At 53.5% G+C, this 24,450-nt stretch overlaps 9 protein-coding genes and 1 non-coding gene across 10 annotated transcripts; 5 read left to right on the forward strand and 5 right to left on the reverse strand.

Annotated features, from left to right (window-relative positions):
• Nucleotides 1-1,277: 1,277 nt before the first annotated feature.
• On the reverse strand, nt 1,278-1,643 carry EV422DRAFT_503723 (uncharacterized protein; the record flags this gene model as incomplete). Its single annotated transcript, XM_053068372.1, has 1 exon — nt 1,278-1,643. One exon carries the CDS (start codon nt 1,641-1,643, stop codon nt 1,278-1,280), a length of 366 nt encoding a protein of 121 aa, XP_052928642.1.
• Nucleotides 1,644-5,665: 4,022 nt separating this feature from the next.
• EV422DRAFT_238625 (Septin-domain-containing protein) lies at nt 5,666-8,500 on the forward strand. Its single transcript, XM_053065632.1, has 4 exons — nt 5,666-5,958; nt 6,048-6,101; nt 6,179-7,066; nt 7,142-8,500. The coding sequence occupies exons 1-4, from the start codon at nt 5,878-5,880 to the stop codon at nt 8,387-8,389; spliced, it is 2,271 nt and encodes a 756-aa protein (XP_052928643.1). The 5' UTR covers nt 5,666-5,877; the 3' UTR covers nt 8,390-8,500.
• A 133-nt stretch (nt 8,501-8,633) lies between these two features.
• On the reverse strand, nt 8,634-10,113 carry EV422DRAFT_516831 (ribosomal protein S13). The gene is made up of 5 exons (XM_053069408.1): nt 10,076-10,113; nt 9,506-9,675; nt 9,243-9,417; nt 9,095-9,166; nt 8,634-9,024 (listed from the first exon to the last, which is right to left on the reverse strand). The coding sequence occupies exons 1-5, from the start codon at nt 10,076-10,078 to the stop codon at nt 8,974-8,976; spliced, it is 471 nt and encodes a 156-aa protein (XP_052928644.1). The 5' UTR covers nt 10,079-10,113; the 3' UTR covers nt 8,634-8,973.
• A 1,619-nt stretch (nt 10,114-11,732) lies between these two features.
• On the reverse strand, nt 11,733-11,885 carry EV422DRAFT_487706 (uncharacterized protein; the record flags this gene model as incomplete). Its single annotated transcript, XM_053067400.1, has 1 exon — nt 11,733-11,885. A coding segment is annotated over one exon (153 nt), but the record flags the coding sequence as incomplete, so codon positions are not given.
• A 56-nt stretch (nt 11,886-11,941) lies between these two features.
• On the forward strand, nt 11,942-13,045 carry EV422DRAFT_238737 (uncharacterized protein). Its single transcript, XM_053065633.1, has 2 exons — nt 11,942-12,479; nt 12,723-13,045. The coding sequence occupies exons 1-2, from the start codon at nt 12,093-12,095 to the stop codon at nt 12,936-12,938; spliced, it is 603 nt and encodes a 200-aa protein (XP_052928646.1). The 5' UTR covers nt 11,942-12,092; the 3' UTR covers nt 12,939-13,045.
• Nucleotides 13,046-14,095: 1,050 nt separating this feature from the next.
• On the forward strand, nt 14,096-14,179 carry EV422DRAFT_t21. Its single transcript has one exon. It is a non-coding gene; the product is annotated as a tRNA-Tyr (tRNA).
• EV422DRAFT_516834 (uncharacterized protein) lies at nt 14,176-17,268 on the forward strand. The gene has a single exon (XM_053069409.1). The coding sequence runs from the start codon at nt 14,602-14,604 to the stop codon at nt 17,098-17,100; it is 2,499 nt and encodes an 832-aa protein (XP_052928647.1). The 5' UTR covers nt 14,176-14,601; the 3' UTR covers nt 17,101-17,268.
• EV422DRAFT_516837 (magnesium transporter NIPA-domain-containing protein) lies at nt 17,269-19,526 on the reverse strand. The gene is made up of 4 exons (XM_053069410.1): nt 19,194-19,526; nt 18,856-19,110; nt 18,359-18,786; nt 17,269-18,282 (listed from the first exon to the last, which is right to left on the reverse strand). Exons 1-4 carry the CDS (start codon nt 19,411-19,413, stop codon nt 17,605-17,607), a joined length of 1,581 nt encoding a protein of 526 aa, XP_052928648.1. The 5' UTR covers nt 19,414-19,526; the 3' UTR covers nt 17,269-17,604.
• Nucleotides 19,527-19,705: 179 nt separating this feature from the next.
• On the reverse strand, nt 19,706-21,455 carry EV422DRAFT_516839 (uncharacterized protein). Its single transcript, XM_053069411.1, has 3 exons — nt 21,015-21,455; nt 20,565-20,717; nt 19,706-20,496 (listed from the first exon to the last, which is right to left on the reverse strand). Exons 1-3 carry the CDS (start codon nt 21,341-21,343, stop codon nt 19,842-19,844), a joined length of 1,137 nt encoding a protein of 378 aa, XP_052928649.1. The 5' UTR covers nt 21,344-21,455; the 3' UTR covers nt 19,706-19,841.
• Nucleotides 21,456-21,538: 83 nt separating this feature from the next.
• EV422DRAFT_576184 (AFG1-like ATPase-domain-containing protein) lies at nt 21,539-24,205 on the forward strand (the record flags this gene model as incomplete). Its single annotated transcript, XM_053073227.1, has 9 exons — nt 21,539-21,809; nt 21,883-22,159; nt 22,223-22,339; nt 22,416-22,609; nt 22,674-22,793; nt 22,857-22,964; nt 23,026-23,132; nt 23,199-23,339; nt 23,405-24,205. The coding sequence occupies exons 1-9, from the start codon at nt 21,710-21,712 to the stop codon at nt 24,203-24,205; spliced, it is 1,965 nt and encodes a 654-aa protein (XP_052928650.1). The 5' UTR covers nt 21,539-21,709.
• Nucleotides 24,206-24,450: the final 245 nt, after the last annotated feature.

Below are 24,450 nucleotides of genomic sequence, written 5' to 3' on the forward strand. Positions count from 1 at the left end.
CGCAAGTTCTGTGGGAGAGTGTCGGGTACAGTACTCCAGCAGTCTGAGACTCTGAGCAGTATGGCCTCTCTGCGCGCACCGTTTCCAGCCGTCAGTCTTCAGCGCTTTCCAGATGGATATACGGTACATGGATATACATAGGATACATGGATATACAGATATGTATGTATGTATATGGGGCCTGGCGAGTTAGGGCGGTTGCTATGCTCCCTTATGTGCCCTTAGGGCGTCGGACCCAGACTTTTGGCCACCTACTGCAGATATAGACCCGTAAAAAAGGTGCCACCAACCTCCACGATGACGATAAACCGTCACCGTCGTTCGCAAGTTGCAATGAGGCCCATGCAAGCAGTGGCCATGGCTGGACCCTATCTTGCCACGTACTGGCAGTTGTCACCCCAGAAAGTGTACACAGTCTAGAAGTTGGAGCCGGGCTGACAAAACATCATCACGTGTGCATTCCCCCCTCATGTGTCGTGCTTGGATGTTCGTCGCTGGCAGCCTGGCAGCCATCAAGTATGCGTTCTTCAACGCTATCCCCGCGTGATGCACTGCAATCTCATCTGATTATGCTCGCCTACGTTGTGCCTTTTGCCTGCGTTGTGTGCTCTACAAAGAGGCTCGCCCGAACGCAGATAATGAGCGAATAATGAAGGCGTGGCTGGTGTACGTACTGTATGTACTGTCTGTATGATGGAATCAGATGGACCCCGAACGCAGGATATCGACATCATCGGGCACCTTGGGCCTCTTGTCCGATGCTTCCCAATTTTGAAGGTATCGTTTATTGAACGACACGACGATCGTTGTACAGGGAACATAAAGCTGTGCCCCCCCTCCAATTGAAATCAATGTCGGTCACTCACGTAAATTTGGCGTTGCAGCAGTCGCTGATTTATTCCTTCGGGGGGGAACAGCTTTATGTTCCCTGGCTGTAATGTTATTCGCGAACGGTCCAAATTTACGCACGAGAATGACTCACCAATGAGCCTGTTCATGTGCACCGGAGGACCCCGGAATGTTGCGACTGACAGTATTCATATAGCAGACAGGGTCCATGTCTAATACGGAGCGAAGACAGAGTCTGACAGACTCGGACATCGTGAATCTCCTGAGACAGCCGTGGGGAATGCGGGATCCCGAGCTGGATCTTGGAAGAAGAAAAAAAAAAGGGCATAAACGGGTGAAGGCGGCGAAGGCGGGAGTCCGCGGGCCACAAGTGAACTGACTGATGCCTCGCATATGTTCGGCGTCTCCGTTGTGTTTGTGGCCGTAGATTATTCAAGAGGCGGCGACGACGGCGAGGGTTCAATCAAGAATCCCAATCTCACGGCGCGCTTTCTGTGCGCGCAGCCGCCTCCAGCGCAACGTGAACTTTCATCAACTGGATGGTTTTTTTTCTGTGCGCCAACTGGATCGTTTTTTTTTAACTTGTTCCACAGAGCCACCCTATACGGTGCGTCCAATTTGAGCCTGCTGTCGATTTTGTAGATCGATACCATGAGCATGTTCATGGGAAGGCCAATTACGCCCGGGTCATTATTACGCATGTAGGAATTAATATCTATCGCAAATCGCGGGGACACAGGCAGCGCACACAGCCGGAAGCCTGCGCACGCCGCAAGGAGTTTTGTGGCCTTCATCTCAGCCTGTTGTGCCGGTACGGGGCAATTGCATGATTGCTGGATGGACTCCGGTGAAGCGGACCTGGGGTTCTGGCAGGACCATGGAGAAAGACAACGACGTAGTGCCTCGAGGCCCTCGACAATATGCAATACAAAGCATATGCACACCAGGCGCCGGGAATCTACGAGATGCCTGCTAGTTTGTGACCCGTATGTGAAGATATTAGACCACAAAGCAATACGTACACCAGGTATACTCGGAAGGCTGCGAGTCTGCGACGGTGGGAGAAAAACTGAGAAGCTTATTAGCGCTGGTCTGCATTCCGGAAGGCCATCCGCGAGACGTCCGGGTCATTGCCGTTGCGAGATCTGCCTGTAAGATCGCTGCGGATTCCCCAATATCAGCAGAAGAAACTAGAAGCCAAACCAACGCTCACATATCGGTATCCCATCCTCCAGTTCTCCAACACCATCCAACGTTCGCCACACAGCCTGTTCGCTTAACCATAGGGGCCCTAATCTTATCTTCGAAGCAAGTGTGGACCTGCGTCATGCAGGCGCCAACGCCTTCATATCAGAATAACCAAATCTGAGCGATATGCGAACTAGCCATCACCTCGCAGAATGACCCGTAGCCACCGCTTGTCTGGGCGCCAGCCAAAAAGTTCGTCGTCGAACAGGCACGCGCGCCGGGGAGAATCGGCGACCTCGTCGTTCAAGTCCCCTTCAAACGAGAAGACAACCACCTCCGCAAAACTACCGACCGATGAACCATCAACACTTCTGCACGCGGACCCCACGTCTGAATATATACCACCAGAGGCAACCTCCTCCAAACATTCCCCGACAAATACATACCCGCCCGAGGTCGAAACGACGAAAAGCTGCGAAACCTCAAATGCTACGTCAACGAGGATTGATTCGAACTCTGTGAATTCCGCAGTACCGACAAGCACAGCGACGAGAGGTCACCGAGGGGCGGACCCAGCGAGAACTACATCAATGCCGAGTGGTGACTCGGGATCAACGACGGGCGAAGTGGGACCGACGACATTGGATGAACATGTACATACGGACACCGATGTGATGACATCCACAGAGATGTGGACGGCTCAGGAAGCGACACAAACAACCGAGCCTCAGCCGTCACCAACTACAGATGACTGGACGCAGGACCCGGTGGAGAGCCCTACTTTGTCAACAGCCTCATCATCCGGCACGCACGAGTCAATATCATTCGGCCGTCCGCGACCATCCGGAACACCAAGCGCTTCCACGTTACCATTTACTGATGGCGGGGACCCAACCATATACCCAACCCCGTCGGATGATCCTACATTCACGGCCAACGACGGCCCTTCCACGGTGGCCACTTCGGGACCCTTCACAACCGAGTCTCCTCTTTCCTACCCTTATCGAAAAATTTTGGAACTCCCACCAACGACCACTAATGATCCTTACGCAGAGCTAGCGCAGTCACTATTACCTGGCGCTACGCATGCCCCTAATAATAATCTCAACAAAGTAGTCCCTACTCCCACCACATCCGATGAATCGATCATACACCTAGGGCCTCAACGAAGTACGTTTCGCCCCCGTGATGGGTAGTGTAACCTATCTTGTCTCGTTGCGTGTTCTGACTTCATTCCTATCTTCTTCTCTTCCCCTCTAGTACCACCGACTCCAGATCCCGCGAATACTATGGATCCAGGGCCCGAGCAAATAAGTGTTGGGAAGGAGCCGGCGGATATACCCATACCCACGCCGACACCACATGTACCACCATCCCCGGCTCCCGAATCCACACCCCCGCCGATAGGTCAAAGCCATTTGCCCTCAGAAACCGTCGCAGTGTCTACAGCATCACCGAGCCGGCCTCAACTGCCAGCGCCATTGGAGAAGGCCGTCCCAACCGCCAGACCCCCTTCTGTGGGCTCGATCCAAGCTAAGCCCTTGCGACCCGCGAATCGCAATTCGACGGGATCTGACAGCAACGATGCAACCACATGGCCGACAGAAGAGACCCCTCAAGACGATAATGGCGGTGTAAACGGCGGGATCTTTCCCAATCCTGGACCAAGTGGCGGAGTAGGGGGCCCCACCTTACCAAGTTCCCAGGCCGGATTCCCAAAAGCCTACCTAGGCATCGCGGGTGTTGCGCTCTTCTTCATAACAGCCATTGCCGCGGTCACCGTCCGGTACCGTCGGCGCCATCGACCGTCGGCTGTGCGACCAGGAAAGGTCGGTCACCAGGAGATGGTGTTCAAGGGCGGTAAGCCAGTTCCACCGCAAAGCCACGTAGTCCAGGTGGCGTCCGACTCGTCGTCCCTGACTTACTTCATGGAGACGTCGTCTACGTCCGGTTCCTTCTTGTGTGAAATCGACGCCTTTCATCCGAGCGCCACCTCACTTCTTATTCAAGTCCCCGAAGGCGAGCTGTGGAATGATGGTCCACTGGACTTGATGTCGACAGACTGTCCAAGTGATCTACCACCGCCGCTTATCCCGCTTCGTGAACACTCCGAAACGGACTCTGATACCTCACGACCATCCGATATTCTGACTACCTCCTCGCCCATTCCAATGCAAGCTGATGCTCACTCTCGACCGATCAGCCTAGGCGCAAAGGCCTATCAGTCCCTAATCACCACCCAAAGCGACGACAGTGGCAGTGACCGCAGCCCCGTGCAGCAGCCGGTTCGCCATCAGACGCGACATGGCGGCTACTACTCACTTGTGGACCATGATACCGGGTCTTATGGCCCCGGTTCCTCAATATCATCGTCGTTGTACACAACGTTGTCAAGCGCACTGAAGGCATTACAAGTTCGACAAAATCGGCGACAAGCCAGCGAGATGATGGCCAGGCGATATTCACATCGGACCCGGAACAGCGATTCCAGCATATCATCGGGCCCCTCCCTGCGCCGGCCGCAGTCGCTCACGTCCTCGATGACCGATCAAGACGGATCTTTGTCCACACATTCCTTCATGTCGACGCCCTCGGAGGTCTCCTATGACTCCGCCTTCCCGGATGCGTGTAGCACCGAGTTCACGTTAGGCAGCGATTCCGTCACTGCCTCTAGTGACGGTGGATTCGGCTTCGCTTCTGATTCCGATGATGATACCCTTCAACGACGGGGCAGTGCGCAACAATTGCTCATATCCCCCTTCGATGAACCACCGATCGCGGCATCTGATAGCGAACATGAGAATGGACCGGCATCATTCTCTCGCACATCCGAGGGCGGAAGCGACGTCGTTTCGATGCTTGCCCATGGGCCAGCTGGACTTCTAAACTTTGTTGTTTGCAGAACCATGACTGCTCGCCCACCTTCCAACGTTGTTGACGACGCGGAAGGCGGCAGCAGTTTGGACACTTCTCATTCGATCGTTTGAAAGAACATTCCGACACGGCGTAACCTCAATCTACTTCGTATCTCCTCATATCCCCAACATCACGATGGACCTCATAGAGAATCAACAACGCGGTACACATCCGCGACGTTTGTTTCTCTTCCCTTTTTGCAATTCATTCGTAGTCATTTTAATCTCACTTCTGTCGCTAAATAACCTCCCGATCTTCTCCCCTGCCACTTTGCGGGGCCTGCATCCCGTGTACTCTCTTCTCTGTTCATGTTATTTCCCCTTTCAGGGTAGTCTTGGTTCTTCATCTTTGCCCCCATCTTTCTTGTTTTGCGTGCACATGTACCCTTCCCCTGTATAACTGGGTTTTTGGGGCCCTTACTGATTCTCCGCTAGTAAAATATGCCCAAGTCAGAAATTCCTGGGATGTGTTATGAACTACCCGCTGGGCCACAGCAACACGCTAATCCGAAACTCTACAGTGGAGGCACAAACAGCGGTTTACAACATACCTCTTGACTCTTGAGCCAGGCTTTCATCATATTCCGGTTGAGCCCGGCGGATGCTTTGTGTCTGTATCGTAATGTGGTACAGGTGTGATTGAGATGGAGGCTTTTCTTTTGACACAGGACACAAGAAATTGCCAGCGAGTGCTGTTGAAATGATGCCATCAAGAAATGGATGGCCGCTCCCACGGCTTCGCTCCCACTTTCCCACCACACAACATCAACACTCGGCAGACCACATCCTCTGGCCTCCCTCCTGCCGCCTCTTTTCGCGGATAGATCGCAGAGAAGTAGGGCCACCAGTCCTGCTGCTGTGAAAGAAAGAGAGAAAAACAAAAAGAACCAGGCATAATCGCATCAGCAAGCGCGGAACTTAACCAATGGATCCCTCCGCCGACGCAAACTCCGCCAATGCCGGAGCTACTCGGCAGCAGTATCGTGCTGTGTCGTCTTATAAGCCGGTAAGCGTTTTGCATGAACCGCCGTGGTTGTCTAGAAGGTGTTTCCGAAAGGAATGGACGATAAGTGCTTACACCCGAATCCCACCTAGGTCTACGCGGACGAAATAGCTCTTTCGACCGGCGATATTGTTTTGGTTGTTCAGGTAGGTGGAAACAAACAGGACTAGCGTTGACGAGGAAAAGGTTGTTCTAACGAGCATCCCCCTTCCGGCTCCAACAGGCATATGACGATGGCTGGATCACTGGTCACAATGTGAATACCGATGCGCGCGGTCTGCTCCCTTTCAACTTCCTTGTACCAGTGAAGAAGGACGATAAGCAGGCTTCTCCTGCCTCTGTCATCAATCCTGCGTCTGGACCCACTACCAATAATGGGCAGAGCGAAACCTCTGCGAGCACAAAGCAGGACAAGCCTGTGGGAGGTCCACAGGCAGCCACCACCACCGAAACAGGGACAGTGGAGCGACAGAGCGCTGAAAGTCCTGAATCTGGCCGGGAACCAGCTGAGCAGATTGAACCTAAAAAGCTCGCTCGGATGTCTTCGTTGATTGGGAAAAGTCCGGTTGACATCGACCTGCAGAAACCTTCCAGGGATTCTTTCGAGACGGCCAGTCAATCATCTGCTTTGAGCAAGCCCTCGTTGGCGCGGAACGAGAACTCACCGCCGATGAGTCGAAATGGAAGTGTCAAAATGGCAACGCCAGAGTTCAACACGCTGACGTCCACAGCGTCCGCGGCGGCAACGCCGGCTACACCCGCGAGTCTGCGGACCACGCCGGAGGCTTATAACAAGACATCCACGCCACCGGTGCATCAATCCGGTGGGAGCTCCTTGGAAAGGAGGACTGGGCCAAGCTCTTTGGAAAGGAAGATTGAAAGCAGTACCTTGGGAACTGGCCCAGCCCCGGGAACCCTTAAGGAGGCGAAGAAGGGTGCAGGGAGCTCCAGACCTCAGCCGGATGTTCCAAGCCTATCTCCGGAGGAAAGGCTTCAGCAAACAAAGACGAAGCTGCAGAAAGTAAAGTTGAGCAGAGCCGCGCGGGCGCGGCCTCCGTCAGCCATTGGGGTTTTGCGATTCACTGTTGTTGGAGATTCTGGGATTGGAAAGGTACGGATGACCGATGAGGTTGAGTCTCCCCACCCTTTCCCGTACTGACTGACAATATCCTTGTTCGAATCACAGACTTCTTTGATTCGCCAATTCCTTGCGAGCTCTGAAGTGAAGCGCTTCGAACCTGCAGCTGGGGAGCCAAGCTTTGCCACGGAAATCTTTTCCGCGTCTACCGGCGAATCTGGCAGCTCTTCCATCGACGACCTGAACCTTCACTTTGTCGACACCCCTGGATTTGGTGCGCAGATGGACGCGATGGCCACGATCCAGCCTGTGGTCTCATACCACATGCAGCAATTCGAAGTTACGGATAACGTCTTTGTCCCGGACATCAACTCGGCGGTACTGCACCGCTTCCTGTTGACGCCAAACGGGGGTCACACCCACGTTGATCTCTCCATCTTTGGTATTCTGCACAGGATAAAGCCTGTAGATATCGAGTACATGAAGCGGTTGGCCCCGTACGTGGCCGTATGCCCTGTTATCCTGAAGAGCGATACCCTCACGCGGAACGAGCTCTTTCGCCTCAAAGTCTCCATTCTGGAAGAAGTGAAGCGCGCCGGCGTGGAGATTTACGGTTTCGGCCTTACGGTGGATGAGCTCATCGATCTCGCCAAGGCTGGGGTGGATGGCGTCGTTCCGTTCGCCGTCAGCAACCCCGTCTTACTCCCTACGGACCGCTTCGGCTCGCCGGACCACCCACAAGCGTCGAGCTCGGGGCAAACCACCACATTGAGCGACAAGATCAACGAATTCAAAATGCTTAAGAACCACATCCTCTCCCTGGACGTGGACGACTTCCGCGCTGTGACCGCGGGCAAATTTGTTACGTGGCGGGAACAAAAGTTCGCCTCATCCCGCCAGCGGGCAGAGCAGGACCGCATCGCGGCTGAGGAGCGCGCACTGGCCCAGGCGCGCGCCCAAGCTCAGGCGATGATTCAGGCGCAGATGGAGCGTCAGCTGCAATCCCAGCAGCAACAACAGCATCAACATGCTGACGACGGGTCCTTTGGACGCGGCTACCCATCCCAACCTCAACATTCGGGACAACATCAACAACACCATCAGCAGCAGCAACAGCAGCAACAATTCCTCCAGCAACAGCAACAGCAACAGCCACGTGAACAACAACAGTACGGTATATACCAGCAGCAAAACACCAGTAAATCGGCGACGGGACCCAAGTTTTTGAACAACCTCTTTGGACGGAAAGGCTCTACTCCCAACTCGTCGCAAACATCTCCGAATGGGACGCCGTCGTTGCAACGATCGGCGCAAACCCAGAGCAGACGGCCGAGTGAGGACCCGAATCGATATTGAACATTGGACTTCCTTCCGTTTCGTTTTACCCATGGTCGGGAATGGACTTCATATACCGATATACCGACTGCTGCACCTTTCTCGTATTCACCCTGGACCACTCCCCATTTCTCATCCCTAATAAATAATCACACGTTGTAACTCCATGCTTATCCCTCCTCATCAAGTTGTCACGGACCGTACCGACACTCATGTTTCCATAGATTTTGGCGGCGTCTGTGTCATAGAATTACATATGGAATTGATGGACTGTATACTGACGCTCGCTCCCAGAGAACACGCATACCGAGGAAAGCACTCGAGTGCGGCATAAAATGGGGCCTCTCATTCAAACTCCACGGGTGTGGTTGTTCTGCGCTCGATCGGTCGCCTCGCTTCCACCTCGTCTCTCCACATTGCCATCTCCCGCTTCCCATCTTCGGCCCACAGTGTTGCTTCCTCATAACAAAGATTCCACTTCGGAAACGGTAACCGCGATCTCCCCCCAGCAAGAAGGTTCTGTACAAGAGGGCATGTTCCGACGAATACAAATATATTTACTGTGCGAGCATGAAATGAGCGATGGCGTGGGAAACCGTCTAGTCTTAACCCTTCTTCTTGGAGACACCGACGGTCTTTCCTCGGCGACCAGTGGTCTACACGGGAAAAAGAATGTTGAATGAGTCAAAGGCATTCCATATGGCAGAAGTCAGTGTTCGGACATACCTTGGTGTGTTGACCACGGACACGCACACCCCAGTGGTGACGGAGACCACGGTGAGCACGGATCTTCTTCAGCTATATGATCGGCAAAACAGGGGGCTATCAGCTTCCGCATTCGGTTTCGTCAACAAAAAATCAATGAGATACATACACGCTCAAGGTCCTCACGGAGCTTGTTGTCAAGACCATTGGCAACAACTTGGGAGTACTTGCCGTCCTTGACATCCTTCTGCCTGTTCAAGAACCAGTCAGGAATCTTGTATTGGCGGGGGTTTTGGAGGATGACAACGACACGCTCAAGCTCTTCGTTGGTCAATTCACCGGCACTAGGAAAATCGAGCCCAAGTTTAGCTTCCTTCGTTCAGAACCTCCCCACCAAAAAGGCTTTCGAAAACGGGACCCGGCGATACATACCGCTTGCTGAGGTCGATGTCAGCCTTCTTGCAAACAATGTTGGCGTAACGCCTACCCACACCCTTGATGTGGGTCATGGCGTACATGACCTTACGCCTGCCATCGATGTTGGTGTTGAGCAGACGAAGAATGTGCTGGAACTGACCCTTGTCGGGGACCGTGATGGACGACTATAGAAGAGACAGAGCCCTGGGTAAGCTTTTCCGTTCTCTGTCCCATACGCCCTCAGCTGTCGCGCATAGGTCCATTCGTCGTTGTGATCATCGATGGTGTAATCCACTGATTGCCCTGCCGAATCCCTCGACCATAGGTCTTTCACCCCGCAGGTATCGCCTTTGCTGCTCCGCTGAAAGGGGAATACTCCCTCCCTACCGCCCGTTTCGCCAATTCTCCCCGTAATTTCGATTCCAAACTCCACAATGCCTCTCGCAACCATCCATGGTCCATCCATCCATCCATCCATCTCGGCGTCGATATCGGGCTCAAAATGCGCCCGCTGTTCGCCCAGCCGTTCGCTCTACCATCGTGATGCCGGATTGGTGTGTCTCTGCTGCATGTCTCGTTACGCACCATGTTTGCGAAGCCTTGTTCGTCGAAAAGGACCTTTAATCGAACGGATGCAAATGACTGGACGAATTTGGCTGGCTGCTGATTTAAATCTGTGTCCCTCGCACGTGCGCGTTTAAAAGGAACCATCCTCCCTCACAACTTCAACATCCACACAACATTGGGAGCCGGGATGATCGCTATGGCTGCAAGGACTTGCCGTCGACCGAACTCCATTCTCACACCCGTTGATTGGAAATTGCAGGCCATCCATCTTCGCACATTCAAGCCCGCCGCAAGCGGAACGTCCACTCAGACTGCCACCTGTATCGGAAGCCCGTGACAACGTTGCTCTCAGAAACCTATCACAACCTTGAGCATCCCGTTGTGGGCACCGTTGTGGGCAATGCCAACCTCCATGATCACAACATCTACAGGCAACCTCTCTGAGGGAAGTGTTTCCACCAGATCCACGGTGGAAGAAACAGAATGCTGGGCCACATCAGACCCAGCTTCATGTATGTGGGTCAGACCTATCCTCATTTGTGCCTGGGTGTTCGTTTGGGCCAGCGTCTTCCGGCTGATGCCGTCCCCGGGAGTGGTAGGCAGTACAGTAACTTCTCGTTTATTTCAACACCGTTGACCCTTGAAATAAGCGAAAGTTAAAATATCTGAAATCCTCCTCATACTAAGGGTATACAAACAGGTGCGCAACTAAAACGTACGCTAAGCTCGGTGAACAGGCACTCCCTAGGCTAACCCCATAACCTCCAACCCTTCCTCAATAAGAATCTGGCGAGCAATGAACTATTCAGTGTGCTCAAGCCTCGTGCTCTCAGTGTTGTCAAAGTCAATGTTACCCGAACCCTAACCCTAAACCCTAACCCTCTGACCGTTGAAATAAGCGAAAGTTGAAGTAACCGGAATTGAAATAAACGAGAAGTTACTGTACAGGGAGAGCCAAGCCAGTACCAGCAGCTTCAACTTCACATTGTGTTCTGGCCCGTTCTGCAACCGGTGGATAGATCTAGCTATGCTCAAGCCATTCCAAACCAGCTCTTGCCATTCCTTGGCAGCGGCGCGGACACCTAGAGATTGTGTGGGCTGTTCCGTGCATGCTCCATGTCCGGTTTTGCCCAGTGCGTCCAGCTGTGTTACTTACTGTACAGTACCTAGCGCAGCGAAGACAATGCCATGGACGTTCCTGGCATGACGATAAGGTCCGATTCTGAGCGCTGTGTTGGAGGTCCGAGTCCGATGAGTGTATTGTGACGAGGCGCGGGAAGTCAACTCAAGTGCCACTGTAATCTGATGGGCATGCGCCCTGCGGATATGCAGATGTCAAGCGTCTTGACTCGATAAGAACCACACGATGATGCAAAGGTAGTGCTCTGGGTTATGCGAAGGTGTATTTTTCGAGTTTACCAGCTGGAAGAGTTCCAGGTTCTGTAGTGTCCTTCGGCCATGCTATAATTCCAACGCTCGTTACAGTAGGGAAGTGGAGAGTGTAGCGTCCAGAGAGTAAACTAAAGTAGGAAGGTCATCGTTATGGAACAAAATCCCGCATCATGGAAACTACCATCCGCTATGAGGATGATGAATCGCTACTAGTTCCCGACGGGGTTCGAAGAGCAACCACGGCCCTTCCGACGCCACGGCACTCGCTATCCGGCCTCGCTTTCCGTAAATGGCGTCGTAGGTTGCTAAGTACACTGAACCGCGCGCTACAACTGCAGTGAAAGGGCTTTTCGCCGGTATGGGTGTAAGAATGCGTTTTGAGGCTGCTTGGCCGCGAGAAGACTTTCGAGCAGTCTAGGCACGGGTATTGCGGAGTTGGTTTGCGAGCCACTGCCAGTTGTGCGATTTTCCGATCGTCATTGGCATCTCTTGCCGAGCGGCTGGTCTTTCGTTTCGCCGATACATGCTCGATAGAGTCGGGAGATGAAGGGCATGGGTCAGATCCGGAACTCAGAGTCCGCTGTGGTATAAATGATGGAGGCGGTGGTGATGGTAGAGAGAGTCGGGCGGTTGTGCGGGGCGAATGTTGGTTGCTAGCTCGCATTGGGACATGTGGCGCTTCTGCCCTAGGTGGATGCTGAGAATGTTGATGGTTGTGGTACGAGATTTCAGGGCCTGCCGGAATGGGTGCAGGTTGATGGGACGGAGGCTCATGGTAAAGCGATGGCATGTACAATGGGAGTGGGTGTGCTGGCGGACAGCACGGGTGCGTTGCGTAGCATGGCGCACTTGGAGTCGGGACGTTGGGATGGTGGTGAGTAGGGTAGCATGCCGGGACGCCAGACGAACACCACTCTCCGCAAGTGTTGGCTCGTTGAGGGGTCGGTGGTGGTGGCGGAGGAAGAGGGTATGCGTATGGTGCGGGTTGATGATGAGGGATGGGATAGTTGCTATGGCCCGCTCGCGGATTGTTGTAGGGGGCGGTGGTGACAGCAGGCGGCGACCTGGGTGCCAGACATACTGCTGCAGGAGGATGGCGAAGCGGTTTCGGCACCGGCAACGGTAGCGGAAAGGGTAGCGCCAGCTCCCGAGGACTGACGGATAAAGGGAGTGTTGGTGGTGGGAACGTCGAGGCCGATAGTGGTGGTGGTGGAGCCGGGCTCTCAGCGAGGATATCACGGATCGACGGGATCATCACGGCCCCTGTTTATAGTGTTTGAAGTTTCTTGAGACCAAGCTGATGCCGGGGATGGTCGTTTCTCAGGCTGATCCTTTGAAAACACTCTTGCGCCAAATCGCTCTAATGTTTCGTTTGTCAGATGCCTGGGTGCTTTCGTCACCTCGAAAGACGAATGGAAGACTGCGTTCACAGAAGAAAAACCGGGTCTGGATCCTAAGGGCACCTGCCTGTCCTCCTCGTCGTTGCTAGGAAGGCAGGAGAAGGATGGGCCGGGCGGGTCTGGAAGCGACGGTTGATCTTTTATGGGGAATGGCTGTGCCCTTTCTGTCTGGGCTGGCGTTGATCCGGTCCTCGCGCTCCGGCAGCGACTCCCATTGCGTCCCATACTATTTCACGCCGATTCCATGGGGCCCTCACACCAGGCTTCGGTGCCTTTCTATCATGCAATCCACCTCTTCGGACCTACTGGGAATACCCCATCGCCGCCGGAAATGTTAACGTTGTTATGGCCATATTTGGTGCTATGAATGACCTTGCAGGGTGTGCTTGTTTGTATACAGTTGCCTCATGCATGGCAGAAATCCATCACCGATTTGGACTGGAAATACCGATCCGATCAGGCTTCCAAGCCCTCGGGCCTCCGCGACCTGTAATGTCTTCAATCAAGAGGCTTGGATTAAGACGCCAAACACCAATCCCGCCCCGAACCGTTTCTGGGGATTCGGCAAAATGCAACCACATTATGACGTAAATCTCATTACATCTTGTGCCGTTAACCGCTGCCCAAAAAAAAAATGCAATTTGAACGATCAGCCGGCATTCCGATTCCTGCATATTCCACAGCTGCGTCTCAACATCGCACCGACCCAATCCCGAGGACGCGATTCCATGTCCCACTGCCCCTGAAAAGGGACGAGATATCGATGTGTGCAGTGACAGGGCAAAGGTAGTATCCGTCGACGACCATGTGTATGAGCGGCCTCTCCTGATGAAAACCGATGCGGAGTTCGTCCGCCGACGACCAGCCTCATCAGCAGCCTGGGTGAGGGTTGTGCGCTCCTCCTTCCAAACCGACTCGTCCTGGTTCAAATCAAGGGCTGACTCGTACGATGTGGCAGATGGACCTTGCATTTGCGGAACATTAACAGCGGCGCACATCAAGAAGAATCGCATGCAAGAGGTGGGGAACACCGCCGCATTCTTCTAACAACGGCTCAGTAGTTGCATATCAGTTGTCTGTTCAGATGCTGTTCACGGAACGTCACCGCGAGGAAAAAAGGGAGCGAACGGGGAAAAAGAAGGGGATGGCAGGAGTGGCAAGATTTTACATGCAAAGGCGCTGTCACGGGGAAAAGCAAATGACAACAAAGGATTATGAGACTAATTGTGTTTGGCCTTTATCAAATCCGGCCATAGCTCAGCTGGAAGAGCATCAGACTGTAACGCAAGCTGTAATCTGGGTGTCCCCAGTTCGATCCTGGGTGGCCGGACGATATCTTTTTTTGTATTTGGAATAGGTTCCCTCGATTTTTCGCGGAATTCGAGAAGACCTTGTTCAAAAGAGTCACGCACGAGCTTCTATGCCCAACGATTCATTCCGGCTTGAGTCCTCAACAGAATCACTCAAGTGCTTGTCTCCAGTATCAGTCCGTTCACAGCTCCGAGGATCGGCGAACCTCGTTGGAATCGGCAGTCAAGATCGACGGCCAATTTTGGGTTTGGACAATCTTCCTTCGACTGGAGGGGCTTCGTGCATCCCTCGTCTGGGTTGCCCACTTCGCATACTGCCGGCCGAGGAAATCGAGGCCCCCCGCAGGAGGTCACGGATGACACGGGAAAGGAACGACAGGGGCAGGAGTTTGAAAGGTCGAGAGCGCTGGCCATCCCGCTCGTGTTCGGCTAGCCGCCCGGGATGGTGTTGGTCGTAGCTCTCACTCGTTCCAGCGCCTGCAGAGCGCTGATATTACGATGTACCTCCCCAATCTCTTCTGACCAGAACCGACATATCCGGTCAAGCGCTCGCAGCGTCATTTACGACCCGATATCTCACCTGCGAAGGCGTCTAGATGCCCACCAGCGGCTCCTGAATCCGCATAATTACATTCGCGCCTGGCAAATCCTAGGGAGGGTAATGAAGGATACTCGATACGCCAAGCAGTTGACTTTGGAAGACTTGCAGAAAGCTTTTTGGGCGACTCGCAGATGCGTAACGCTCACAGGAGTTGAAAAGCTTCGCCGGGTTCAGGAGGTGATAGGCCGGCTACCGAGATCTGACTCGATGCGCAAAGGCGTGTTTTACCCTGAGCTTGCCCTCGAGCCCATTTCGAAGAATGGCGTTTGTTTGTCGGACGTCGTAGCAAGATCGGAAGCTATGCCTCTAAGCGCCTACCGAGCAACACTGAAAATTTATGGCAATGAGCCTACTAGGGAGAATTTCGAACAAGTTTGGACGACATTCGACCGAGTACTGACCCCGTCGATCCACCGCGGCGCACAGTGGAACGATGTTCAGTCCCCTAGCATGCGGGACATTCATGCTATGCTCTCCATCATCAAGCGCTTCACATCTCTGGCGGCCGGAGAGCGCTTAGGCCGCACGCGAGCCGTTTTACGTAAAATGCGGCGTATGGGGCTATCCTGGGATACATACTGCTATCAAGTCTTTCTGGTAGCTTCTGTGCATCATATCAAACTGTCGGAGTTTGATCAGATACTTTCGCGCATGCTCGATCAGCAATTGAGACCTGGATTGACTTTCTACTCTGCTGTGATAGAGGCGTTGGTGCGGATCGGAAGATACCGCGAGGCTATCCGGATTTATCTTAGAATGCTGGATAGTGGAATTGATGCAGACAATTATTTGCTATGCATCATGATGAGGGCTTTTCACTCAATTGGGGATACCAGTAACGTTGCGCATGTGGTCCAGCTCGCCAATGCAGGATCTTCTCGGTACACTTCAAAGGAGCGTCTTCAGACAGTCCGGCAATTGGCCTCGCTCGGGCTCCAAAAGGCGGTCAAGGAGTTCACTCGCAGATGCTCGTCAAACGACAAAGCACTGAGGGCAGCGCTGGGCACTCAATCCTCATTCTTGGCGAAAAAGCAACACAGAATCCGCAACCGCGTGCGATTCGTCAAAAGCTCGTGGTTTCACTTCACAAGATCTGCTCTATGGGAAAAGCCAGATTCATTCGGAATTAACGTTCGTTTGAAGCAGTTATACGTCCAGCACATCACACAGCAGACACGCACCCCATCCAAGGCGCTCCGCGAATTGATTTATGCGGGCTACAGGCCACCTGCTGGCACCGTCATGTTGATTGCGTCGAACTACGCGAAACGGCAGAGATTTCAAGAGGCGCATACTTGGGACAAATTCGGGAGGCGATTGGGTTATCCCGTCGATGTCAGGGTGATTTACGCTCTGATATCGGCATACGCACGGGCTGGGAATCGGGAACATGCCTACGTGCTGATTGAGCGTATTCGCAGCCAGAATTTGAGTATGGCTAGAATTCCGTTCGGGCCGCTGATAGCGATGGAAGCCCGTATGCGACTCGAACCGGAGGACGATGCAGAGACTAAAGTGTCGGCGGAGGAGGACCAGTGGGCGGCGATCCGATCCCTAGCAGCAGAAGCACGGTTGCAGATGTCGCACCGCGCCTTACTTGTGGAATGGAAGTTCGCTGCACATGAGTTGATCCGGTCCGAGCGGTTCACGCATGTACAAGCTGTCCATGCGATTCTGTTCCCGCCACGTACCAAAAATCGAGCTGCGGCATCTGGTCTTTGGTTCCGACATGCGCTGGAAGGCTTCCTGGTGACGCAGGAGCACGCGCAAGGCTGCGAGTTCTTCCGACTCGCCGTGAAGTCATTCCCAAATCTGGAATTGAGCGAGAGGTCATTGGCGGTCTATCTTCTACTTCAACCCTCACTGAAAGAGCTCAAAACGGCTGTCGATGAAGTGATTGAGATCCGAAAACGCTCCAAGACCCGTTTGTTACCGAATGACAGCCTTCGCGACTCAACACATACCCCACTCAGTGGGAACGGCACGGACCCGGTTCACTCCCCTCTTACGCCCAGCCTCTACGGGTCATTTATCCAACAAATGATTCGATTGCACGACTCGCGGGACCGCTCCACCATCTCTCTTGCGACCGATCTGAAAGGGATGGAGCAGATGGGTGTGCAACCGAACCGGACAACGTATTTCAGGATGTTGCGCGTGTTGAGGCAATCGGGCCATTATGCGGAGGCGAGCGCGATCGAGACTTTCCTGCGGCGGGAGTCGAGGGAGATTGGTGACATGGTGTCGGAATCGATTGTGAGGGGGCCGGTGGCGGGGGAGATGCACAGACAGCATGGAAGATGGCAACGGTTTGTCGACACAGAGTTACTCGATGATTGATTGGGCTGGGACGACAGGCGCATTGATCAGCAGTTTTGGGCGTATTCGAGATGGAATCGTAATTTCGAACGCATGGGGGGAGCGGGGCTTGGAAGTGATAGGCGGTATAAGAGTAGAATAGAATGAAAGGCAACTAGATTTTTATTATTATGAATGAAAGTGAGATATTATCGGCGGCCGTAAAAGTGATGGGATGACAGACTTTTTCACCACGAAGGAGAAAAGCAGACACGCAAACCATATGAACGAGCAGTTGTGATACGAAATATTCCAGGGTAATCCATATTAAGTTATAGCCGAAAAAGCTACACGAGGCCAATACGCCGATCGACGCCTATCCTAACCCCAACCATATGTACATCAAATGAGAGACAAAAAGGTGATCTTTACGCGGAACCTTACGCAGATGTCAAATAAATCCGCACTTAAGTTCCCAACACGCCGTCGGTCCAAAAAACCGTTCCCATGAGGTATATCTCTGTCAACGACCACGGGTGACTTCAATCACACCTCTTCAGATATCCTTGCCTCCCTCATCCATGATGCCGTATCCGGCGACAGGACACCCAGCGGCAAGAGCTCCTGCACCGATCCCCGATCTCTTCGCCCGTTAGAGCGGCTCGAACTTGATGCACCCGTGGCTGTAGTCGCTAGGGTGTCGGCCGAGGCACCAGCACCCAGGTTATTACGCGCGGCGGATAATAATCCTCTTCTAGGCGCATGCCCCATCGTTTTCCGCCTTCCGCTCGATCTGCTGCCCAAACTCCACCCGTTCTCCTTTTCATTCTCGTTTTCTTCGTGCGTCAATACGTCGTCGTTGTGATGGCCCAACGCTCTACTCGTCCTCCCATCCATCGTCTTTGAGTGTCTCGCGACATTGCACCATATCTCCCCATCTCCATCGTCTACTAAGATGTCCGTGGTCCGCGGGCATGGTAACGATAAGGACGTCCCTGCTAAACCCGACGACAGGCCCGATATGCCTGTTGTGGCAGCGCTTCGGTTCAGGCTGCCTTGGAAGACGTCGTATTCGGCGGCGTCTCGGAGGTCGTTGATCTCCGGTTTGCCGTTTTCGTCCATACGGGGTAAGTCGGACAAGTGGCTGGTGTTGGCGGATGGGTCGGCGAGGAACCGTCGGCGCTCTGCGCGAGAGAAAGCGAAAAGGAGACTTACTCCTCCGACCTAAGAAGATTTCGTGAAGTTAGAAAGCGTTGCCATTTCCAACAAAAAGCCCTTTCAAACGCTTGGTTAGACTCACAATGACGAGGAATCCGACCACGATGCTAGTCCCGCTAGCCACGCTCTCCAGTGAAAAGGCGTTGAACAAAATCGCGCTCGCCACAATCGTTGCCGCCGTGAAACATACATAGTAGATCGGCGTCGTGACCGCAGCCGAAAACACGTTCAGCGTGAAATTCAGAAAATGAATCTGCATCGCACACGACAGTAAAATGAAGCCCAGTAGGATATAAAGGCGCCAGTCCTTAAACTGGGATGGTTCGGAGGGTACGGAGAGGGTGTAGACGACGGCTGAACCAAACCCTTGCGTGGCAAGGACGACAAAGGCGCCGACTAGTGAGCAGGTGGCAATGGGAACAATGGCGTGCTTGCGACCCCAGCGTGGCATGCACCAAAAGATAAGGAAGAGAACGACGACGACGTTGATGGCAGCCCATACGAGAAAAGCTGCAGTGCAGGAAAGTTTTTAGCAACCGAAGAATAGAAGCGGAAAGATCATTTGAGAAGATGTCATACCAGGAGTAGCGACCCTCTCCACGAATGAGTCCATCGTCGTCGTCGTACTCTTCACCTCGCCGTTATTGACAACAATCAGAATCGCACCCAGCAAACACTGTGCGCAACCGACTTTCGCCGAGTACGACAGGTGCTCTTTGAGAATGACGGCAGAAAGAACGGTGCTAATCACGACCGACAGCGCTCCGAGGGGTGTGACTAGGATGGCGGGCACGAATGCATATGCTATCATGTTGAAAACTTCTCCAAAGAGCACTACAGAGTGGGGTAATGCTATCAGTCCATACGCGAACATAAGATACTGGCGCTTGCGACAGCAGTCTCTGTTTCCAACTCACTCATTATCATTCCGACCCACCATTGCGGGTTCTTCAGATATGCGTGTCCTTCTCCCGGTTTGGTCCCGTTTGTGTTATTGCTGCTCAGTAGACCCTTCTTCTTGAAAACAAAGCTCCCTCCAATGAAGGCGGACGAAAGGAGCGCAAGCGTAATGCCCACTATTTTGTGCCAAGCGGGTGGCTCGTACCCGGCGGCTGCCGAGGGCACTCCTGCGACCATTCTTCCTTGCGGAATACGCTCCTGAACTGAGGGTTTGCCTTATGCAAGCCGATATATATACTCCCACGTTAAACGCCTGCCTGCCTGCCCAAACGGGGGTTGGCGAAAGGGCGGCCGGATGCTTTTATCGAAAGGGAAGGCCCAGCGCGCGATGATGAGATTGCTCGGCAAATGATGTCAAGGCCCGGGCACTCGGTACGCCCGCAGCTGAGGTTGCACGCGTTGGACTCACGCTCCACTGCGCTGCTGTCATCCACACGTCGCCTCTTGCACACCACTCCAAGTGAATCCAGGGCTTGCCCGCATAGAACGTGTATAATGGCTTCCACATCTCAAAATGGTCTACGACAGGGTCTATCCCACGTAACGTATTTACATTCACATCATCCAGCCATCCGCTTTTCCGCATCCTCCAGATTCCCCACCCCTCACTGGATTTCGTCGTTAACCACCACCACCACCTTCCCCGATGCCTTCCCAGACGCGATGTATTCCCCCGCTTTCCCTACTTGATCCATCAGGAAGGTCCTGTCGAGGTTCAATCTAAACTCCTCCTTCTGAAGAGCCCGGTCCACTATGTCTTGCAACGGCACTCTCGAGAGGTCCAGCTGGTTGACGTCGAATGTGGTGAGATAGACTCCCGATGGTAACAAACGCGTCGGATCGAGGGTCGCAGGGCTTTGATCTGCACCACTTGGTTGTCCAAGCGTCCCCGCCAAACAGCAGATGCCTCCCGGGGCCCTCAACGCGCTGATTGTATCCTTCAGCGTCGTGATTCCGACCAAGTCGACTGCTTTGTCTGCACCAGCTGTGTCTATCGACGTCGCCGTATCGTTTAACATTGTGTTGAGATTGTCGCGCGATGCTGCTAATCTTCTCGAAGGAAACATCATCCGGACATCATTGGAGATGCCTCCTTCTCTGTCTAGTATCACAAAGTCGGCTCCGTTGTTCGATAGACTAGGTGCCTTCGTTGGATCGCGCGTTGTGGATGCTATTATGGCGCCGATGGACTTTGCTATTGTCGCTACCGCCATGCCTATCGAAGAAGTTGCTCCTCTAATCAGAAGCCGATCCCCGCTTCTGGAAGCGTAATTTGCGTGAGTATGAGACGTGCAAAGAAGAGCTTTAGAAAGGTGACGAACTCGCACCTTAAGTCCAAGGCGTCTACGATTCCGAATGCGGTGATGAATGTCAGAGGGACGGCTGCGAGTTTGCTCCAAATCCCCGCATCAAGTGGCATTCCTGGTGCGGCGGGTGCTACTCGTAATGGAAACACGTTCTTAGTCGGTACCATCACGTAGCTGTGAAGGACGGATGGAAGAAGAGTGAGAAACATTATTTCCGATTCATCCGTCCGCAATTTCCTTCGTTCGTATCTGCCCACATCAATCGGGTAATCCCCGAGTGCCCGACCCTCCTTTCTCTTCTACCGCATACACCCGGCAACGATCGTAGATTGCATCGATATGCCCGCCAAAGCCTCACTTCTTTGGCTCGTATCTCACGCGTTTTGACGCGTGGGAATGTTCGCGATCCCTCACAAGGCTCACATCCCTTCGCAGGGTGACGAGACAAGAACAAGACCTATCACAGCTTACTCTTTCCACAGCCCACCTCCAGCGCCAGCTGCATTCTCTGACAGGCTGAAACACGCGACAGTGGCCCCAACCCTCAATCCTTTCACGGTCGGATTGCTTCCCGCGTCCTCCACAGTCCCCACACATTCTACCCCAGGCACTCTTTCCGTAGACGCATCGCTTGACGACGGGCCTACTAGTAGGTCAGCGCGGTTGATTGCGAAAGCGCGGACGCGCACCAGGACGTGGTTTGGCTTGAGGACGTTGGCGGTGACTGACGGTTTTTCGTCGGATGTGTTGGTGGATGAGATAGCTAGCTGGCCCGTTGGCGAGAGTGTGACTGAGCGCATGTTGAATGATCTGCTTGCCGTCGTCTAGTATGCGGAGCTAGGATGCAGAAGATGGGACTTCTGAGTGAACTTGTCGGTGGTCTGAGCAGGAAGTGCGGGGCGTGGCGAACGGCGACCCGTTGTGTTCTCATGTCCGATCTGACGCGCGCGCGATCTGCTCCAAGACGCTCCCCAACTTCACTTCGGGTTTTCCCTTCTGCAGCCTCGCTCGCATCCCGTGCACTCAAAGGCAAAGTGTGCGGCGGTTTGGAGACGATACATCCATCCTTTCTCCGTAGAATTGGGCTTGGGTTATCCGAGAAACGGCGTAACACTTGGAAGCACCTGGGGACGGCTTGAGGCCTTGCCTTTCGTTCCACTGCCACAATGTCGGTCATATTTTTCCGAGGACCTCTCCTACGCCCCATTGTGAGGGGCCGGGGCCATCTCATTCGGCGGCAATATTCTAGCTCCCTTGCACAGATAGGTGGGCGCGTCTCTACTGGTCGCTTATGGATCCCTATTGGGGCTTCCGTTCTAAAGCGTCGTCTTCGTGTCAGGGCCCCTGCCACAATACTTCCAACTGGTCTCCGAGAAGCAGCTGCGGCCGGATGAAGACCAAATGCGAGCAGTCGTCAAGCTGCAACGACTATGCGAAACGCTGCTCGATTACCAGCCACCAACGCGTGCGATCCACTTTGAAGGGTTTGACCAACCGCCGTCAAAACCGGGCGAGGAGCTGCGAGTAGGGAACACGCGTACAAAGGATCTCGTCCATGTGGACTTGGGCGATGAGAGTTCCATTCCGAAAGGAGTGTGGATCCATGGCGAAGTCGGGTAAATCGCAAACACCGGGATGCCATACATATGGGTGTGCCAGTACTGACCACAATGCTCTAGGACAGGTAAATCGATGGCCATGAACCTGTTCTACGAGTCGATGCCTTTGCAAAAGAAGAAACGCGTCCATTTCAACGCATTCACTGTCAGCATCTTTCGCCGGATACACAAGTGGAAGTATGTTGCCAGATGTTGATGGATGAGGAAGGCACATGGCATCTCTCACCGAGTCTGACGCGTGAGATCTCACCAGCAACCGGACCCGCCCACATCACCTGCATGTGACCGAACTCGTGGCCCACGAGATGTTCCATGAAGCCTGGCTGCTATGCATAGATGAGTTTCAGATCACGGATGTGGCGACCGCAACTGTGATACGGCAGGTTCTTCAGCATATGTTCCGGATGGGCGCCGTGATGGTGGCAACATCGAATCGGTCACCCGATGGTATGTTTTGTTTTCAGCGGCCTTCATGAAGACCAGGAACACGACTAATGCGAGATCTTCGAAGACCTGCACAAGGGCGGTTTCCATCGTGAACACCATAGTCCATTCATAGATCTGATCAACAAGCGATGTGACGTCGTTCATTTGCGAGGAAAGACGGACTATAGAGAGCAGCTGTTACAACGTATGGCTCATTGATGTTCTCTTGCTGACCTGATGGCCGCTAACTGTGCATCCCCTTCATCAGAGGAGACTGCAGAGAAGAAGTTTACGGATACATACTACAGGCTGGATGATCCTGAGCAGACCGAAGCTTTCATTGAACGCGTAGCGCGGCTATTCTACGGGAAAAGGCGTAAGTGCGCACCTCGCTTTGTGCAAAGAGTCAGCAGTGCCTGATACCACCTCGACTATAGTACGGAAAGATCACTTCGAATTATATGGCAGGTCTGTGGAAATAACGAAGGCCGCAGATGGAATGGCGCTAGTGACTTTCGATGAGCTATGCGGATCGGGACCTAGGGTGGGTTTACTGCCGCAATGAATGTACCCAGCGAAACGATAGACACTCACATCTGCCTCTAAAAAGCCATGGGGACCGGCTGATTACTTGCTGTTGTGTCAGCGGTACCACACGATCGTCCTACAGTCCGTTCCAGTCCTAGGACTGGTGCAAAAAAATGAGGCCCGGCGTTTCATCACTTTCATTGATGCCGCGTATGAGAACAAGGTGCGGTGACTTCGAGGATGTGCTATGCAGCACCTCACCTTCTAACGCTCGTTATTGCATCTCAGGTGAAACTCATAATATCCGCCGAAGCGGAGCCAGACGATCTCTTCGTCACCATCGACGACCCACTAAAGACCCCGGACGAATCTTCCGATGAATTCATGCACAAAGAAATGCTCGGGGATCTCATGGGTTTGACGCGCCGGGGTACCAACATGTCCAAGCAGGGCAAAAGTTTCGGTGAACTGTCGAAATTGGCGATCTTCACGGGAGAGGATGAGAAGTTCGCATTCAGGAGGGCTGTGAGCAGGCTGAAGGAGATGAGGACGAGCGTCTGGGCTGGGAGGAGTCATGTCCCGCAGGAGGTTGATGTTAGGCGGTCGAAGAAGGACGATGACGAGGCGGAGGACGCGAACACGTCGAAAGGGAACGCAGGATCGGCCGAGTCCCCCGAGCCAAGTTGGCGTGCCAAGCCGACCCCATCATCCCGCTCCACATCGGCAACTCCAGACCAAAACAAACACTACACACCCACAGACGACTTCGGCGATGAAGCCTCCTACAGCGGCTACATCCGCCAATACGAAAAGTTCAACCACCTCCCTCACTCTTCCGAGCAATCCAAATCAGCCTACGAACGATCGCAGGAGACAGCGCCTAGGTTCCGCGAGCGCCATTTTTGGAGTATGGGCGAGTGGGGAAAGAGGGCGGGGCGGTGGGGGATGGGTGTTAAGGCTTATTTGAGTGATCAGGGGGTACCTGGCAAGTGGGAGAAGGGTGCGAAGGTGACTACGGAAGATGGTGGAAAGCGGACTGAGGTAGAGGAGGTGCAACGTATCAGGCGGAAAGGGAAAGATGAGATTTGAACAAGTCTGCTTCATCGCTTTGAAGTATTCGTGAGATCAGACGTCACAGTGTTGGATTCAGGGTAGCACGTTGATGGAATGCTGGATTGACTGTGTAGATAGCCCGTAGTGCCTTATTGTACACTGGAGCCCGAACCACAAAGGACGTTCCCGTACGCCGGTGACCATACTCGTCTGAGCTACGAAGATGGATCGTTTTATGGATGCTCCACAAAAGACCTTCTTCCACCGTTCTATGAAGACGG

This window comes from Fimicolochytrium jonesii (genome assembly GCF_025526975.1).
Source record: "Fimicolochytrium jonesii strain JEL569 chromosome Unknown EV422scaffold_3, whole genome shotgun sequence".
Lineage (NCBI taxonomy): Eukaryota > Fungi > Chytridiomycota > Chytridiomycetes > Spizellomycetales > Powellomycetaceae > Fimicolochytrium > Fimicolochytrium jonesii.